The sequence below is a fragment of the Artemia franciscana genome, chromosome 2, assembly GCF_032884065.1.
Source record: "Artemia franciscana chromosome 2, ASM3288406v1, whole genome shotgun sequence".
Classification (NCBI taxonomy): Eukaryota; Metazoa; Arthropoda; class Branchiopoda; order Anostraca; family Artemiidae; genus Artemia; species Artemia franciscana.
In genome coordinates, this window is record NC_088864.1 from 55,264,782 (window position 1) to 55,284,105 (window position 19,324).

At 34.4% G+C, this 19,324-nt stretch overlaps 1 protein-coding gene across 1 annotated transcript in view; it reads left to right on the forward strand.

Annotated features, from left to right (window-relative positions):
- Positions 1–18,267, forward strand: part of LOC136043792 (uncharacterized) — a 31,060-nt gene extending 12,793 nt beyond the window's left edge. Inside the window, exons 3-5 of the mRNA XM_065728711.1 lie at positions 3,684–3,864; positions 10,582–11,058; positions 14,622–18,267. Of these exons, the coding sequence (XP_065584783.1) occupies positions 3,684–3,864; positions 10,582–11,058; positions 14,622–14,656 (693 nt within the window). The 3' untranslated portion in view covers positions 14,657–18,267. The remainder of the gene's footprint in view (positions 1–3,683; positions 3,865–10,581; positions 11,059–14,621) is intronic.
- The last annotated feature ends 1,057 nt before the right edge of the window (positions 18,268–19,324 follow it).

The window sequence follows — 19,324 nt, forward strand, 5'->3', positions numbered from 1 at the left end:
ACAAGAATCGATTTTTTTTTTTTCTAGGGAAGGAGGAGTATAACTTTGAAAAACGCAAAAAATAGGTAAATTGAAAGGGAAAATACATTAAAATGTAAGAAAAATTACAGTTTTCAAGGCCAAGGGGTAGATAAAGGCACAGCCCTCCTCATCATATATACCTTTTTTAACGGGCATTCTGTTCCTGGAGGTAGCCAAGAGACATGCGTATGATCTTATATGGGAGGGGGATCGAATAAATCTTATGGAGAATCAAAGAAGTTATAGAATAATTCGCATATTGTCTATATTTTGGGAAGGGAGGTCTCGGTACTCGGTCTTTTTGCCATTGTATAAACAAAACAATATCCTCTTCATATCTGCTCTAAAAAGCAAATTACTTTTGAGAAAGTTTAATTTTCAAGCCTAAGATTTAGCTAGAATTTCTCAAAGAAAGACTGGGTGAATTTCGTTGGTAATTAGGGCAGGGCTATATCCAGGATATTTGTTTGGGTGGGGGCGAGTAAAACACAAAAAAAAACTTTTACAACGCATCAAAATTTGTTTATATGCAATTTTGTTAGGTTTTTACAAGTTGAACAAGTTTTTACAATGATACTATACAAGATAAAATTGGAGGGTAGAGTGCCAACTTTAACTCCCGAAGCCGTAAGGGAAACTCCATACGACGTGGACGATTGGCGTCAAAATGAAAATAGTGGCGTCAATTACTTGTAGAAAATCTTGTAACTCAAAAATTTGTCTATTTCTTTGTTGGCTCCAAATTTCAAACTGAAGAACCGATTAAGCGGAACTAAACTTTTTCTCTTTGTGTGATATTTTGTGATATATAACGTAATTTGGGAGGAGGTTCAAACCCCCTAATCCCCCTCGAAACGGCCTGGAATTAATTAAGTACACATATTGAGATTTTTTCAAAAGAAAAATCCAACTATTTAATGAGAATAGGGTTAGAAAAAAAGGATCTGTCTGAAAATTTCTTTTTTTTTCTTCTTTAGTTTGCTCTTTTTTGGGTGGGGCAACTATAACATACAAAAAAAAAAACTTTTACAACGCATAAAAAATTTGTTTGTGTGCAATTTTGTTAGGTTTTTACGAGTTGATCAGAAATTTCGGGAGGGATTAAAACCCCCAACCCCCCCCCCCCCCCCAAAGGGCCTGGAATTAATTAAGTACACATATAGAGATTATTTAAGAAGAAAAATCTAATTATTTAATGAGAATAGGGTTAGAAAAAAAGAAGGTTTTCGGTCTGATTTTTTTTTTTTTTTTTTTTTTTTTTTTTTTTTTTTTTTTTTTTTTTTTTTTTTTTTTTTTTTTTAGTTTCCTCTTTTTCAAGCAATGATAGGGCATCCTTGATAGCAATGATACTATACAAGATAAAATTGGAGGGTAGTGTGCCAACTTTAACTCCCGAAGCCGTAAGGGAAACTATACGACGTGGACGATTGGCGTCAAAATGAAAATAGCGGCGTCAATTCACGAAAACTTAGGCTGGGATGTATTTTCCAAAATCTAGAGGGAAGCAAATTTGTTGATTTTTCCAATTGTTCTGAGGAAATACCAAAAAAAAAAGAAATTTTTGAACGAAAATAAATAATAGCCCCCGATGCAGCTAGATGAAAATAAATTTAAAAACCTGACAAAAACCCCAAAGTAATTATTCTAAATCTGGAATCATTTGCAAAATCGAATAACCCTATCTATGGGATGGATGGATGAATAAAAGAGTAGTTTGTTTCTTTGCACGAAGAAAGAGTCCTTCCTTACGGAAGGATAGACTTCTAAGATCAAGGTGTAACTATATTTTCCCAGCAAAAATGAATTAGCAGGAGGCGCCAATTCATGAAACCTCAAGAGGGAGGAATCCATTTTTCAAAAGGGCATTTTTTTTAACGAAAACCAAAAGAGGTAGGCTATTCATTCCGTAAAATACAACAAAGTTATTTTTCAAACAAAGAAGGTGTGAGGGGCAAAATCATGGAGGCAAATGCCACCCTCCTTCCCCCCTCTTTCTTGATGCCACAGAAAATTAGTTCTTTAATTTATTTTGTCTAGAAACTAAACTTGGGGGAAAAGGATGCTGTTTCCATTTATCCTAGTCTTGTACTTAAGAGCAGAATATTTAAAAAAAAAATACTTAGTTGTTCTGAATTTCCTTTTTACTTCCTTGTTTATCTCATTTTTTTTGGAAATATTGAGCAGACAGTCTTCAGTCCAGAACTGTTTGCCTTGGAATAGATTACTAAAAACGAAACTATTCTTCCACATTTTAAGTCGAGAGACTATTTCTTCTTTGTTTTACTTTAATGTCTACGTTTATTTGTGCTACTTTAGATTTTTTTTTTGCAATATATTGAGTTGAGGTCCAAAAACCAAACTATGTTACCGTATTTCAAGTAGAGAAACACGCTCCAAGTTTCCACTCGATGTCTCCATGACAATTTACTGGCAAATATGTCAGTCAAAGAACTTAAGAGGTCAATCAGTTTACATATACTAAATTCTACTATTGTTTTTTTAGCATACCATAAAACTTTGACAAAAAATGAGGATTAATACTTAAATTGGTTACACCAACGTGTTATAGAGTACCAAGAATATATGAACAAACAGTATTCAGGTCTCAAGGGGTTTGAACACAGGGGTACCAATAAAGGGGATGGAAGGAAATGACCCCTTCGATTTTGACATTTATTTTTGGTAATTTTATTAAAAACGTCGCAAATCCTTGCCCCTACACTCAATATTTTCGAGAACCCCTGTCCTTCTTTGAGTGATGATATCGAGAAATAATCAAAGAATGAGATAGTATGAGATATATAGTGAGGATAAGTTTATGCTCCTTTTCTCCAGTGTATGGAACTTGATTAGGGCCAGCCCCGAAGCTCTTCTAAAAAAAAAAAAAACGTCTAGTGTTTAGAAAACACCTCAGCGCAGCGTATTTTGCTGCAGAGTTGGGACCCCACTCTAGTATCTATTACTTTAAAAAAAATATATACATAAATATTACAATCGGGCTTTTTATTTGGTAATTTCAATAATCCATTTTGCTTTTATTACAGTGAATGCTGAAAAGTCGCGAGTTTTTTCATTAAATAATAAGACTTTGTAACTGCTATGACTTTTAACTTTTTTTTCAACAACAAAAATCTAATTTTACCTCCCCCCCCCCCGGGTAAGCTAGACTTCAGGCGATGCCAGCTCAGGTTGACGGGTACGCCCTTCAAAATACTTTATACAAAATATAATTATATTATAGTCAGGAACGTACCAATTAAATTTTTTGAGGAATGCAGGACTAACTTTCAAAAATATGGACTTGATACGTAATACGTCAAAACGGCGAAGCATGTAAACCAAAGAGTAAAAAAGAGATTACTTGTAGAAAATCTTGTAACTCAAAAATTTGTCTATTTCTTTGTTGGCTCCAAATTTCAAACTGAAGAACCGATTAAGCGGAACTAAACTTTTTCTCTTTGTGTGATATTATGTGACCAAGTTATGAGACAACACAGTGGAAAGCCATAAAAACCATAATATATCTGAGGACCCGACCCTCAGCTTCAAGGTTATCAAGGTTACGTAATCAAGGTTAAGTCCTTGACTACCATTGTTGATAAGTATAACAGATGAAAATACAAATTTTAACACAATAATTCCAAATTTCCTGTATGTTACAGCCGTCAGCAAGCCATACATATACCGATGCGAGTTATTCCCCGGATGAACCGAGAGATTTGAGCAGAAAGCGACGTCACGAAAGTGATGAAAATGAGGATGATATACAGATTAAAATTGGAAATATGTCAAATGAAAAAGATGATGAGTCACTATCAGATATGGGAGACATGTCAGACGCAGGTATGAAAATGCCATACTAATATGAATTGTGTGGATTGAACAGGAAATCAAAATAGTACGATATGTTGAACTTACAGAGAAAAAGAAAACGAAGTGAAAAGCCAAAATGTTCAAAAAAGAACCACAAAGAAATGTCGATTCTGATGCAATCTAGCAATCCTACTACCTATACTACAGTCAAATTTACCTTTAGTTTGAACCGGAATTCAACCACTTATAATACTATTAAAATGTGTTTTAAATATGTCTTAAAATATGGGTTCAAAAATATACGTATTAAGTCTTATTTGCAAAGATGAATGAGACTTTTCAGTGTTTTCTATTGGTTAAAAGTTGTGAAATGTTCTGGTACAATTCGACGATTATTTTCCGTTTTATATCAGAACAGATGAACAACCCTTGAAAATTAATAACATTACATTGAATTTTACACGCGCGTTTAAAACTTCATTTAATTCTTCAATTTCTTTGAAATACTGTGTGTTTCGTTTAAGTCCATTTTCATGTATACTAACTGCAATAAATCCTAGTTTAACCTCTTACCATTTGTAACCTGTTAACCTTTACCCCATACCCCTTCAGTAAGACCATGCTGAGGTCTTTTTCTACTTTACTCATGAGCTCCAGACTCTATTTTAAATGCTCAGACAAAAGGGCTAAAATAACTTCGAGTTCGAAAAGCACTCCAAATTTTGAAAGATCAAAACAGATTTTGTAAGATGATGAAAATTAAACAATTTATTGAAAACATTAGTCAAATATACCAGTGGCGTTAATGGGGGAGGTGCAGGGGGTATGTCCAGTAGATTTTTGCCCTCCCCCTTTCTGGAATCCATAAATACCTTTTCTGGTGATATTTTCAATAATAAATGACAAGCATTGAAAAAATGACAAATCTATCCCCTATTAAATTTAAAACTAAGTTCCCGAATTTTCGTAAATTGGCGACACTCAAAGAGGCTGTCGGATAACAGTATTGTTTGTGGGTACCAAAGAAAGAGATATTAAACCGCTTTGCTCAAACACAAAAGTGTAAGTCCTTTTACCATCTTCTCCCCCCCCCCAAAAAAAAAAAAAAATTCCGGAAGTTTCAACTTGATCGCAAAACCGTAAAACATATCAGTGTTTGCTCGGTTGTGAAACTGGCTGACCCTGATTGCAAAAATTCTCCGGAGAAATACTGGATTCCGCTGCCAATCACATAACCCCACATGATTGGCTAGGTGTTACGAGCACTTACCGATTACATAAAGCAGGCTAATAAGATATACAGTTTTGTGCCTGCGCACCTGGTATTCTATGCTGTATTCTGTGTCGGAGTTTGAAGATCCGTAGGGGATACTTATAAGACTGATGCATTAAGGTAAAAACTAATGACGGCGCTCAGCCTCTTAGGGTCAAAGTAAATTTACTTCCCAGAAAATCGTTCCACGTAAACTTTCGATCAAACCTGAAAGAAAGGAAACATATTAATGTTCTACAAAAAAATTATAGTTGGTCCTGATAGGAGGTATGTTGAAAGAAATGGTATGAAAGAAAGGAAACATATTAATGTTCTACAAAAAAAATAATAGTTGGTCCTGATAGGCGGTATGTTTGTCCCCTTTGTAAAGATGAGGATGAAGACTTGGATCATTTTCTCCGGAAATTCCCAGTGTTGCTTCCTGGTGATGCTTCCTGGTATTCTGCAAAACAGTAACCCAACCACAATATTTCGAGTGGGAGTGTATATAGATAAATCCTTAGTAAGAAGAAAAAGTTTATATGATTAACTTCTTTTTTTGTTAGATTAGGTATTTTCGCGTTGTATTCTGTTTTTGCGCGTGTTTGTAACTTGTACTGTTGTTTAACTTCCTTGGTTGTTTGTTATTTATTTATATTTTGTGTGTATATGGCCCATGGGCTCTTGAAATACACTTATCTATCTATCTATCAATCTATCTATTATAAAGTTAGTTGATCTCTGTTGTATAAGTTTGCATTTACATCTGTTCTAAATTCAAAATACTTGTAACATGTTTGACACTCCGAAAACAGATTCGATTTCATTAATATAGGATTTCTTTATATTTTTTCTTGGATGAAATGATAATTCAACACTTGAAATCGGTATTTAAGTCTTTGTCAAAAGGAAATTTTGATTTACATCTTTAGAAACCTTCCTTTCTGGAAATCATTCTTAAATTATGAAGAAGAGTAAAAGTGCATCACGGATCATCAGTGGGAGATTGTGACCTAATATTGTCTTGTGTCCATTAAGAAGCGACTGACAAAATCCCGTTACCGGAAAAAATTAAACAACAAAAAAAAATCTAGGTTCTCAGGCTCTAGAACAAACGCACATCAGCATTCTTGCAAAATCTAAAAACTTCAGGAAGTACGCATGTCTTCTTACATAATGGAGGAAACTCTTCATCTCCACATTGCTCACCTGAAGAATTACTCCCATAATTTTTTTTTGAGAAACTGTTTGAATATTCAAAATATTTACGTGAAACTGCGCTATTTTATAGATTGTCCCCCCAAGTCCTAAGGTTTTGGTTTTGTCATTGGCACCAACTGGGAGGGGGGAATGTCCGAGATTGTCTTTCCCCTCGGATTATCAAACATACCCTTCTTGATATTTTTATTACAATATCGGAAAATTGCCCACCAAATCTTCAAAATGTCATTTTTCTTCATTTATTCAAAATGAAAAAAAAAATCATTGCCTCCCCACATTTTCGTGAATTAGAGCCGCCGGACTGTGTTCATTTACGTCAAAATTTCTTCTCTACCCTTACAAATCTAACACTAAGGAAACATGTTTACCTGAAATATGCTTTTATAGCTTACACCCCTCCCCTGCCAATCCTAAGGTTTTGGCTGTGTTCTTTTATCTTGTGATTTCTATTCTAACCCTGCAAATCCATCAATAAATGAACACCTCACTTGACAATTATAACACTTAATCCAACGAAGATTTATGACAGCAATAAAAAATTCCTCTCAAAAAACTTGTCGACAAAGCGATTAGATCAACAGGACCAGAAGAAGATAATTAAAAATGCATGATGCTGGTTACACATGCCAAAATCCTGATCTTGGTCAACAAATTATGGCTAACATTATATTGATATTTTTGAATGTCCTTGCCAGTATGTGTCATATGAGTGATGCCTAAACTAAAATTGAATTTTACAATATAAAATGATGTGAAAAGAAAAAAAGAGATAGTTTTCTAAATTAACGCTGAAATATATATAAAGTTTAACTATAGCATAAAGCTGAGTACTTATGCACCAGCTAGTAAACGGAACTAACCCCCACAAAGGCTCCATGGCCTTTAATAGAGGAATAATTGCCCACTATTTGAACACTAACTCGTAAACAATATATATATATATATATATATATATATATATATATATATATATATATATATATATATATATATATATATAGAGAGAGAGAGAGAGAGAGAGAGAGAGAGAGGGAAAGAGAGAGAGAGAGAGGAGATGGAAAGAGGGGGGAAGGGAAATTGTGGAAGATTTGAGTTATTTTTAAGGATTTACTCTAGTCAGAGAGAGGGGGGAGATAGAAAGGGATATTTTGGCAGATTTGAGTTATTTTAAGGATTTAAGCTCCAATGGAGCTTAAACAGTGTAAATAATAGAGAAAAAACCTGCAAAATAGCAAATAAAAAAGCATGCTGAAACAAAAACTTATTCTAAATGTCTTTTGAAGGTACCAGACAAGTGGCATTCTCGAGCCGAATCACGACGGATATATACGCGACACTTCACTAAAGGATTTAAATCAGATTTTATTGCTGGATTAAGCTGAATTTGAATATACTGAAATATCGTACACTAAAGTATATAAGAACGGATTAAAAAACCATAAGGGGACAAGAACGTATCACGGATGGTTTTGGGGAGGGGAAGGTTATTCTTGCTTATAAAACACATGATTCACGAAATTGCTTATACTTAGCCTTACAGCTACTTTTTGGCATTGACCTTCGTAGAGACTTTTCGAACAGGGTTTTTTGAGCAGACTTTCAAATTTGACAGAATTCTTGTGACGGACATTTAGCTTCAAAATCACAACCAGCTGTTCAGCTCGAATAAAAGGCAGTGTTTCTCCCAATGAAATCAATCTATAAAAAATAAAGGTTGTTATGATTTTAAGCAGGGCTTTCTTTGCCCAGTTCTCTGAAGTTCTTTTTATTGGTCTGTTCTGTGCTCATCATAGGCAGCGCAATAGCGCTGCCCAAGTAAAGAGCGATGTGGGTACAATGTATTATTTTATTTTTTTTTTAGACCAGGGCACTTCGTATCGAAGGAGTTGACGTAGAAACTTCTAAAAGGGCTCATTAAATTGGAAATTGAAAGGACTAGTATCCTTTATTAATAGTCGAAAGTGATTGAAGGGCAACTAACACCCTCCCACGCCCACCATTCCCCCAAACACATTCAATCAAAATTTGGAAATAGTCATTTTGTTCAAAAAAGTTGAAATATTCGGAAATTACATCTTTGACGATGACCCCCCCCCTCCACAGCCCTCAGGGCAAGGGTTGTAGGTTATGCCCCGTGGGCATTCGATGTACCAGAAAATACATTTGCTGTACTGGAAACATAATACGCTTGAAATATTTTCACCTTTCTTACTTTCATAAATGAAAAATTATCAAAACCTTAACAAAGAAATGTCAGCATATGTCAATTTAACTGACAATCCACGGTCCTTTTTTTTTTTTTTTTTTTTTTTTTTTTTTTTTAGTAAGGCGCTTATTGTATTGTGATCTTGAGAAGGCATAGGGGTTATCAGCGCTACACGTGTTAATTTTCGCACGTTTTGAGTTTGACTCGACTATTTATTGTAATTTCTGTTCATTTTGAGTTTCATTTACTTATTGATAGTGATTTGCGGTAATTTTCCGCTTGAAAGATTATTTGACTTTATTTTTGCTCATTCTTGACTTATGGAGCTCTTTGATTTTCTTTGAAAAACTTAACTTGTAGATTTTTTTAAAATAATTTATAATAAAAGAAATAACAGTGTTTAGAAACGTAGGCGACATATTTGGGCATCCTCTCCTTCAATCCCTTAATTTTTACAAGTTTTTATATGGGCCTATAATCATCCCAAACTGTAAACACTTCCCAATGACAAAATATAATATTAGAAACTTGAGACACAAGCTTAAATTATGATTCCAAGTTCTGAATATTATTCCCCCCCCCCAATGGATCATTCCAATAAAATCAGTGTGCATTAATTTATAGTTAGTACACATAGTACAAGATACCATCGTACACGTAAATGAACCGGTTTTGACTTTACAGTAAATGTTCTAGTGAGACTTTCTAAGGAATCTGTCAACGACATGTACTATGTCTTTTACAATATCTTTAAATAATCTTAGTTTCCCACAATAGAGACCAAAACAGTGCTCAGAGATGAAAAAGTCGGGTGAAGGAAACTAGACCAGCTAAATTTTATCCTACCTCAACCCCCTGAAATTAACGCCAATAGTCTTAGCAGGTTCCTTGCCACCATTGCCCAAGGTCTTCCGATATTTTCTTGTCACTAATAAACTTTGATATCCCCCATCTTAACCTTTTATTTATATAAAAATGAACCGGTTCTGACTACACAGTCAATGCTCTAGTGAGACTTTAATATAGCATATTTAATATAATATAATATTTAAAGGAGAAGGATAAGAAAATGCAACATAGCATATTTAATATGATATGATATTTTAATATAGCATCTTCGACGTAGTTCAACGTCTGATAAACAACCCAAAGGACGGTAAAGACAAATTCCGCAGACGATTTAAGTGTCTTTGATTGATGTTATATTTGGCTGTCTCACATCGATGAAGGAGATAGGCCCAAACTTAAGGAGATCACAAAATGTTTAAAGGATAAGTAGAAGAAAATGAAACATAGACAATACAAGGAATGAAATTTTATTATATAGCATATTAACAGAGCTCAGTTACAGGGTGACCTTGTTTGACTTTAAAACATGTTTTGCTGCATTACTACTCTTCTTGAATTATATTTTCGTTTTTATCCTTCCCTGTAGAGTTGAAATTGTGCCACAGAACAAACGAAAAAATTATCTCGAAATTAGAAAAGTCAATGGATTGGGTTTCCACTTTTTTTTGAACTTATAAATCTACAGCCTAAAAATCAGCTTTTTCTATTCAACAAATGTATTTTCTGGTGAATCTATTCAATTTTGTATACGTTTAGGTCTGAAATGAAATATAGAATTAAGCATAACAAAAAAACAGAAATAGAATAGGTAATTTTAGCATACTGTCATAGACGTGTTCCATTAAAGCCATATAACTTGTCGGCAGAAGGTCATTGGATGCAACCCCTCGCCCCTCGCAAGGGCTTAGAATTCCTGAAATATAAAAGGAGGAGTCTTCATTAAAATGGTGCTTTCTTAACTCCTTGTAATTGTAACCTATAGATAATTAAAATGTTCTCTTTTTGTTTAATCTTAAACCCAGTGAATATTCTACCATTCTTCAACCATGAAAACAAACAGGCATCTATCTGTAAGTTGATGAAATAAAAACGACAATAACTACTTCAAAAACAGATGAGCTCCCATCATATATAAAAACATTACTTCTGATTTGAAAGATGAACCGAAGAATATTTGAAAAATACCCAGATTTCCCGATAATACCAGGCTTTATTTCAGGGTCACAAGGTGATAAGATGGGGAAAATGCGGATGCCCACTTGTGCAAGATGTAGGAACCACGGTCAAGTAGTAAAGTTACGGGGTCATAAAAGATACTGCAGTTTCCGCCACTGTCTATGTGATAGATGCGCATTAACTTCCGAGAAGCAGCGCGTAATGGCCGCACAAGTTGCACTGAGGAGAGCACAGAAGCAGGACGAAGAAAACGGGATTGTGCGACCTGTTCCAATTACTCCCAAGCGACCTGAGATTATCTACCCTCCTCCACGAATTCCATCACCACCGTCGGCGCCATTACCTTTACAACTGCCGATTCCCCCACAGCCATTAAATTATATAGATAGTTATTTGAAATTTAGTCTACTAAGCATGAAAGATGAACTTAAATTGGGAGAGCACAACTTACCTCTTCTCTATTTGGCATACAGCTTTGTTGGCTGGGATCATAGGCATCTTATAAAAGAACTCCATGTTGGTAAGTTAGGTTCTTCTTCTTAGAAAAATATTGCATAACCCTGGAAAATATAACATAAAAGGGAATGATATTAGAAATATTAATATAAGTATAGTGATAAGGGTTCCAAAATATCATATTTGTTCAGTAACTAGAAATATAGTTTCCTTATATCTTTCAGAGGTGGATCGTCCCTCCTTCCTTAAAACATCTCCTAAGACTTTGCACATCTCTTTTTCATCCTGATTTAGATTAGCATGTCCATCCTGGCGTTATAAACTCGCCAAAGCACAAATAGAGAAAATAGAGGCAATACGAAAAGGGGTTTTAAGAATTATATACCGTTAAGGTAATTTCCACCATCCCTTTCTTCAGTATAAGCTCAAACAAACGAACTCTGGCCGGGAGAAGGGATGTTTTGTGGGGAAGGTTTGGGCAAATGGTTCTTTTTGACCCTCAGCTTTGTGGTATTTTCTACTAGCTCATACCCCCCCCCCCCCCACAAAAAAAAATGTACAAAGAAAAGCCCTACTCTTTGTCATGTAGTGACTACCCATGTCAGGTATAGGAAACCTTGCATACCCTGGTTTGTCGAGTCGTATGGCGGAAATAACCTAATGTCTCTGTTGTTGTTTTTTTTTTTCTCCTCTTAATTTCGCTTAGAGTTATAGGCAATAAACTGTTGTTATTATTTATTATTTTTGCCCGAACAATAGACTGACGTGAGTGCGCATTATGACAGTATTTCATTTAGTTATTGACCGTATTATTTTTAATCTTTATATTTGTTCTATATGAACGCAAATTCTATCATTTGAACTTGTGAATAATTGTTTTGAGTTAAATTATGTACTCTGTGAACGTAGCCAACGACTTGGCTATTAACATGTCAGATATATCAAAATGAAGTAGACAGATTACATTTTTATAATCCCATGGTAAAAAGTGCACTTTAACTATATTGGTTTACATCTTTGACAGATTTTCGTAAACCAATCACAACATTCCTTATTTCTTGAAAGAAAAATAACACCGCTTTTTAACACACCATGTGTGAAACTTTAAGCCAGTAAAAAGAGAGAAGAACAAAATTCCATCTGATTGGTTGATCTGTGTAAAAATGTAAGCCAATAAAAAGAACCCACAGTGTTTCAGTTTTAATATTTTATAAATAGTCTCTGTTTCTTGGTGGCCAGACAAGATATATACATGTGAAATTAGATTATTAGGCAACTAGCTGGTTAAAGTCAATGAACAATTACTCAAGTAAATAAACTGGGAGAGAGCAGCCTACCTATTTGGCTCTCAGCCAAACCTGACTGGGTCCAAAGGCATCGCATAAGAGAGCTTTATGCTAGTTAGTTCGATTTTTCTACTCAGAAAAATAATAGGGCTTCCTTGTACTTGCGAATCTGTCTTTGCCAAGTCTAAAAATTCCCAGAAGATAGTGGGAATTTCCAAATTACACTATCAAAGAAGAAGCAGATGAAAACTAATGATGATTTGAAATATTTAGCCAACGCACACATCTTATGTTAAAACACTGAAGACGTTGCCGCAGTGATTGGTATTATTGTTACCGAAAAAATTACTTTGGAAGTACGATTATGATTAAGAACGATTATAATTTTGATTATCTGATCGGCCCTTTATTGTAAACCTTAATCGTATTTTTAACATTCATACTTTGAATAACTTATGCTTGCTTAAGTTTTGGCGTCATTCTTTACTTTCAGTTGAAAAGATTAAATGTAATTTCTGTTTATTTACAATATCACATTCAGGATCATTCTAAAAATGATGACACCATAAAACCATTATTTTAGTAAATTAGAAAATGACAGAAAATAGCATTTTATCATTTGATTTTTGAGATTGTCTCCGTTAAATTTAACATACAGAAAAAATAGCAGATAAAATGTATAATTATACCAGGAAGCTCAAAAATCAGTCGTTAAAAAGGAAGTAAAAACAAATACGATTAAACTTTTCAGCCAACTCATGGAATTGTAAGAGGAAAATACTGAAGACTTTGTTGGGCCAAGAGGAATTATTTTGGCGGTAAGGGATGGTAGGGGTGTTTGTGGTGAGGATTACAGCTTCAATTTATTGTAGGTATGTTTGTCTTGAACGACGGAATTTACAAAAGCTCAGAAAAAAAATTCCAGAAGCTGATATCGTCAGGGGGTTTGGGCTTCAGCAAGTTATAAAAGGACTTGTGGGTTCGACTCCCACCAACAGGGATTATTTTAGGATTATATTTTATGTTTGCAGGAGTGTTAACTTCACAAATTTTACAGGCTGTCTCAAAAGTCACCATAATGAAGTGAAAAACTGTGGCTTTTTTTACAATTTAGCTATGCTACGAAGTGTTTTGATACCCCTTAGTATCTTTTTCATGGAGGAACGGTTCACGTGGTTGGATATACCCTCATCACGGACAGGCCTGTACCTCTAACAGTCCTATATCCCTGTATCCCTAAATCCCTAAAAAACTTTTACTCGAAAGTTTGCAAAAGGGTCAGAGGCCCATGATTGGAATACGATGGTATAAGAAAATGGCTGAACACCTTTCTGAATTTCTTGGAATGTGGCCAGGGCAGAAGCTTCAAAAAAAATGAAACGAAGGGGAATTGTTTGGTACTTGGGGGCAGGTGTTATAACGCCATGATTAGTGTCTAGACTTCCTCAAAATATGTTTTTTCGTCAATTTTTAAGGGAAAATAAAATCCCCTAAAATCCCCCTGCTGGAAAATTCCAGACATTTTTTGAACGTGCATTCTCCAACAGTTCTTACTCATATTTTGTCAAAAATCAAAATAGTTGGGACAAAAAAAAATCCATGGTCATTTTAGAAAAAAAGAAATTTTACACCTTTGTTGCTGTTGTTAAAAGAGTAACGACCGTTGCTCTTTACTGTTTTGACAAGCTATCAGAAGAACTTTTGCTTAAAACAAGACTTAATGTTTAGAGCTTCACGATGGGCGAGCTTTGCAGTTCTAATGGATCCCAGACACACAAGGTCGTAGGCCAATGTTGCCAGTAAACACTTTTCTGTTCCTTAATGTTGTGACAGAGAAGACACCAGAAAACATAAACCTGAAAATAAAATATGTACAGTTTCGCAAAATTGTCGAGTATGACAAGGCCCTTGGTGATATTGAGATTCCAAAAAAAATGTATATTGGTCTACATGCTTCAGTCTTGGGTTTTCTGAAGGTTTCCTAAGTCAGTAAAGAGATACGCTTAAAACAGACAGCACCAAATAGTTTCAGAAGGTGCAACTGTCTTTGGGAATAAGCAGATTGTTCATGTTTGAATTTTTACGGACGAAAGCGTTGTCAAATTTCATTAATTAGTTTCACTAACTTATTTTCACGGTTCAATGTGGCAACACTAGCCAAATGTATATCTCCCTTAAAACTTCAAAATTGTAAAAAAAAAGTCAGAAAATATTGATCTTCGTCAATGAATAGTCCTAAGATGGATCTAGGACGGGGACAAAAATATTTTATTTTAGTTTCATTGGCACTTCAAGATGTTTTTCAATTATTTGGTCTCAATTTTATTTCTTTGTTTTTCAGCAAGGAACTCCCTTGTAAAGTTGGGGTTGCTGTAACGATTCCTTCGTATGTATCCCAAGTTTCATGTCTTCGTAAGTTAACCAGTGTGAGGATGACAAATGTGATATAAAGGAACCTGTTTTGTTTTTCCTTTTCTTTGTTTTGCTTCTAGATAATATTCAAAAAATTGGCCTGAATTTAATTTGCTCAATTTTGCGCGTTTTTTTTTTTATTTAGTGATTTGATTTAATAGGTTCAAGGTTTCTGAACTCGGCTTAGAATTAGACTCTTTAGGCTCTAAACTTTAGCTTTTAGGAATATAGTGTTTCTGGGAGCTAATCTAATCAGAATTTCCTTTTCGGAGAAAGTTGACTTTTTATTAGTTTCATATGTGATTAAATCTGTAATATTATAGTGACCAAAGCAAAAGGTCATTACTAACATTAAATTTGTTTTCAGGGACAGCATAAATAAAATGCTTACCCTTTTCACGGGAACAGAGTTTAATTCAAGGATTTAAGTGAAAAAGAACCCTGTGAATATAGCAGAGGGTAGCTGAACAGCACTGTTTACTTTAGTATATAGAAGTGCACAAAATCATCCATTTAAGAGCTATCAAATTAGAATTATAAAATTATAGTTTCCCAACATTTTCGAAATCATCATTTGCCAGTTAATGAGAAACAGAGGGAATACTTGTCAATTATCTGGTGGTGACTTTTCTTTCCTCTTATCGACTTAAAATTTTTAGATAGGAGCATATGAGACCCAATAAGGTTATAAAAGGTAGAGTTATTGTTTCCAAGACATTTCTGTTCCAAGCATTGCTTGCCTCCCCTTCCTCCTTTGAAGTAGATAAGTCTTACTAAATGCGAACTGTTAGCTATCGGGAATAAACGCCGAGACATAGAGAATTTGATCTGTGCGAAATGTTGTAACTCGAAAACTCTCGCCTTTTTTTACAGGCTTGACATGGCAACAACTGGTATAAGGGGCGGGGCTTATTGGCTTTCCTTTTTGACAAACGCTCATAGAATGATGTAATTGGCTTAAGAGAGTGTATCATGAAAATACGCTATACCAAGAGAATACAAGCAAACTTTTTAAAACGGACGTATAAAACAGCAATCTCTTTATTTTTGTTTGAAATTAAGACTCATTAGTGACAACTTTCTTACTTTTAAAACCAAGGCTTAGAAAAAAGTTAGGTACTTATGTATTATACGAGAAACACTCGAGAAGTGAAGTTAGGTAAATGCTAATGAAACAAAATAAAATATAATGAAAATATTATACTTTTTTAACAAAATTGTGAAAATTATAACAAATAATCATGGAAGGGGGCTGCCCACAGCGCATTATATTAAGTACGTAACGTAAACTAATGTAACCTGACTTAACCAACATACCAACTAAATATTTAATTAAAATTCAGCTGCAATGTATTTTCCCAGCGAACCGAAGCTAATCGTCTGGCATTAACACCATGAAAAACGGGTAACGTCTCGTGTTCCTGTGACGTATTTTCTCCAGTCAGTCATGTTATTCCTTATTTCTGGAGAGAACTTTAAAGGGAGAGACCCCACTTTTGAAAATCTGCTTAGTTTTAAAGCCTCGCGTGTGAAATTTCAAGCCAGTAAAATGATAAATTCCACCTGATTGGTTCTTCTGTGGAGAATATTACACCAGTAAAAAGAGTGGAACAGTTTTGTGTCACAAGACCTCTCGCAAGCAGTGCCTTTGTTTCCCTGTGTACGGAATGATATTATCTCACTTTTGATTTGTGAAAAACATGAACAATTGTATTAAATGAAATTGATTATAATTTAACATTCCATGTTGTCATTTTTGACCTTTTTAATGGCCGTGATAATTTATTGACAATCATCGCTTAACTGCGTACAACGCAGGTGAAAAAACGGCAAAAAAATACGTAAAACGTAAATTATTTAAATATTATCTTTTCTGATCTGGTTCAGGGCTTTCCAAGACAGAAAATATTTCAATTCTATCAACCAAAGCAGAAGCCTCTTTTCAGTATTTTAATACAAAATCCTTAACATACAGCTTCATCGTTCTTCAAAGCCGAAAAGGAGCATTACAAAAATAAAAGATTTGGCTATCAGTATTTTATGATACTTTCTATCTACTCCTTTCTATGTCTTAGTCAGAAACTTTGTAATACTTTTTAAGAAATGTCTATACATGATAAACCGTCTCATAAATGTTCCTTAGTAAAAAGGTATAAAAGAAAAGAAAAGAAAAACGAAGTCAGACTTGTCTTTTGGAATTTGAATGGCGACGATTAACATAAAAAAAAAACACAGAAAAAATCCAAGCTTTTGCTCATAATCTATCTCAAATAAACCATTCAGTCACTACTATGGATGTATCTTGGCTCATTTTAACCTTCTAGATGTGGAAAAAGTGAAGACATAAAAAAATATGTTGACTTGGTTTAGGGTCAGATTTTTAGTTACAGTGCATTCCCCAATCCGTCACTCGGGAGGCACTAAGCTGCCTTGATGGGCCGATACTGATTAGGTGAATCATTAGCCGGTGAGTCAGTTCACGGATATATAGAGGAGGAGCAAAGCTTAATTCCAAAATTTAGCGAGGGGGTAAATTTGTCATTTTTTCATTCTTTTCAATGAAAATACAAGAAAAACTATGAAATTACCCCCAAAAAGGTATTTTTCAAAACTTGGGGGAACAAATACATCCTGCCCCCCAAATTGATGCCACTGTTCATTAGTTATTATGACAGATTTTATTTGTTCGTGATTTTATACTATTTTTACGTGAGATCAATTCCTCCAACAACATGTTGTTGCTGTGACGCCTATAGATTGTATGTTTGAGTGAAGGCAATGTATTTTCAATCAAACATTGATCCCCTCGACCTAAATTACCTTGCTGAACCTCCCTTTGAGAGCAGCTTAACAAACAGTTTCGGCAATTATCTCAAAAGTATGGAAGTGTTAGATACGACGCAAGAAAGGGACGAATTCTAAACAATAAGAAAAAAAATAAATAAAAATACTTGAGATTTCCGCTTTGAGCTTTGAGATTAGGAAGTTCAACCCTTAAAATATTCCATATCTCAGAAATAATTTATCTATAAATAAAGGCTGTATCCAGGAGGATTAGGAGATTTGACCCCCTCCTCCCCGAAATGTTTGTCCGATTCGTAAGAATATAACAACAATGTATACAAACAAATATTTGATGCGTTTTTTATTATTTTTTAAGGTTTTTTTGTACCCCTCACATCCCGAAAAATCCTTTTTACCCCCCCCCCCTCTAAAAAAATCCTGAATGCAACCCTGTTATAAATGCATTTCAGTAGCTTTTGTTTATTATTTATTGATTACTTTAGCTGCATGGGCTACGAACAGTAATTTATTGATGTCATAAACATCACATAATCGGAACTGATAAACTACCACGAAACGCAGGGGATTTATTATTCTTTCCAGATTAGTTTAGGGTTTTCGAAAATCAAAATTCGAGTTCAGAAATCTTGGATGAAAGTGCTCTTAATTATTATCAGTCATAAATCGTGGCTTTGTATCACGGCGAAAGCGGAGGCATTGATTGATACTGGTTATTGTGTTATGTGTGTATATGTGCGCATTTTTGGCAAAATAAACAAAATTAATAAAGAGTTTTTTCTACTAATGCAGGAAATACTAGGTTTAGATAGTAAAGGTGATATTTAAATTGCTGCAATTGTTAAACAAGATTGTATGGCACGTGAACAACAACAGATTGTTTTAAGCTTGTTTTGCTGTCTCTTTGTACGCATAATAGCCTTAGGCCGATGTCTCACCCCCAAATTTCAGGACTGTTACAATTTTTAGCTCGTTTTTTCCTTTGTTTAATTTACCACTCATTTTCTGGAACTTACTCTTGCAAAATAAATTAAAGTATACGTGCCTATCTTATACTGCCTTTGAAGGAGATTCCTTTTTGTTTCCATGTTTGGATACATAGAACAAATATCTGAAAAGTTTGGATGAAAGGAGAGAGACTTTAGGTTGATGCAGTGGTATCCAACCTTTTTGTACTGGCACCCCCTTTAAAAAAGACGGGTGCGCCCCCTTTAAAGAGCAAAACGTTGCGTCCCATTAATTTATCTAAAAATCAAATTTCATAAATATTCAACTGATATTATAATTTATTTAATGGGCTAAAAAAATAATATACAATGTTATGTAAGAATATAATATATTTCTTATTGGAAATATAATAACAAAATAAAAAAAAGAATATATAATTAATACTGCTACAACATAAAAATTTAATGCGACGGTTGAGCTTGTTTTTCAACACAAATTTTCTGAAGCCGTGGTATCATTGAAGAAATCGCGGTTCTCATTTCCTTTTCAATCATTAAGCGAGATCGATACTTTGTTTTTAAGACAGCTACTCTAGAAAAACCAGTTTCGCATAGGTAAGATGTTACAAAATGGCAATAAAATTTCTAAAGCTTTGTTTATCAAAGTAGGTAAAATCGTCCTTTACTCGTAGCCAAAACGTGTGGATTACGAATACTGCTGATTCATTTTTTGACACCTATTCGACTTTTTTGGTTTGTATTCGAAAATGATATTTTGAAAACAGCTGCTTGCCCCCTTGCAACAGTCTCGCGCCCCCTGGGTGGGCCAAAGGTTGGAAACCACTGGGCTCATGTTCTTCATAACTAATAAGATTTTTTATAA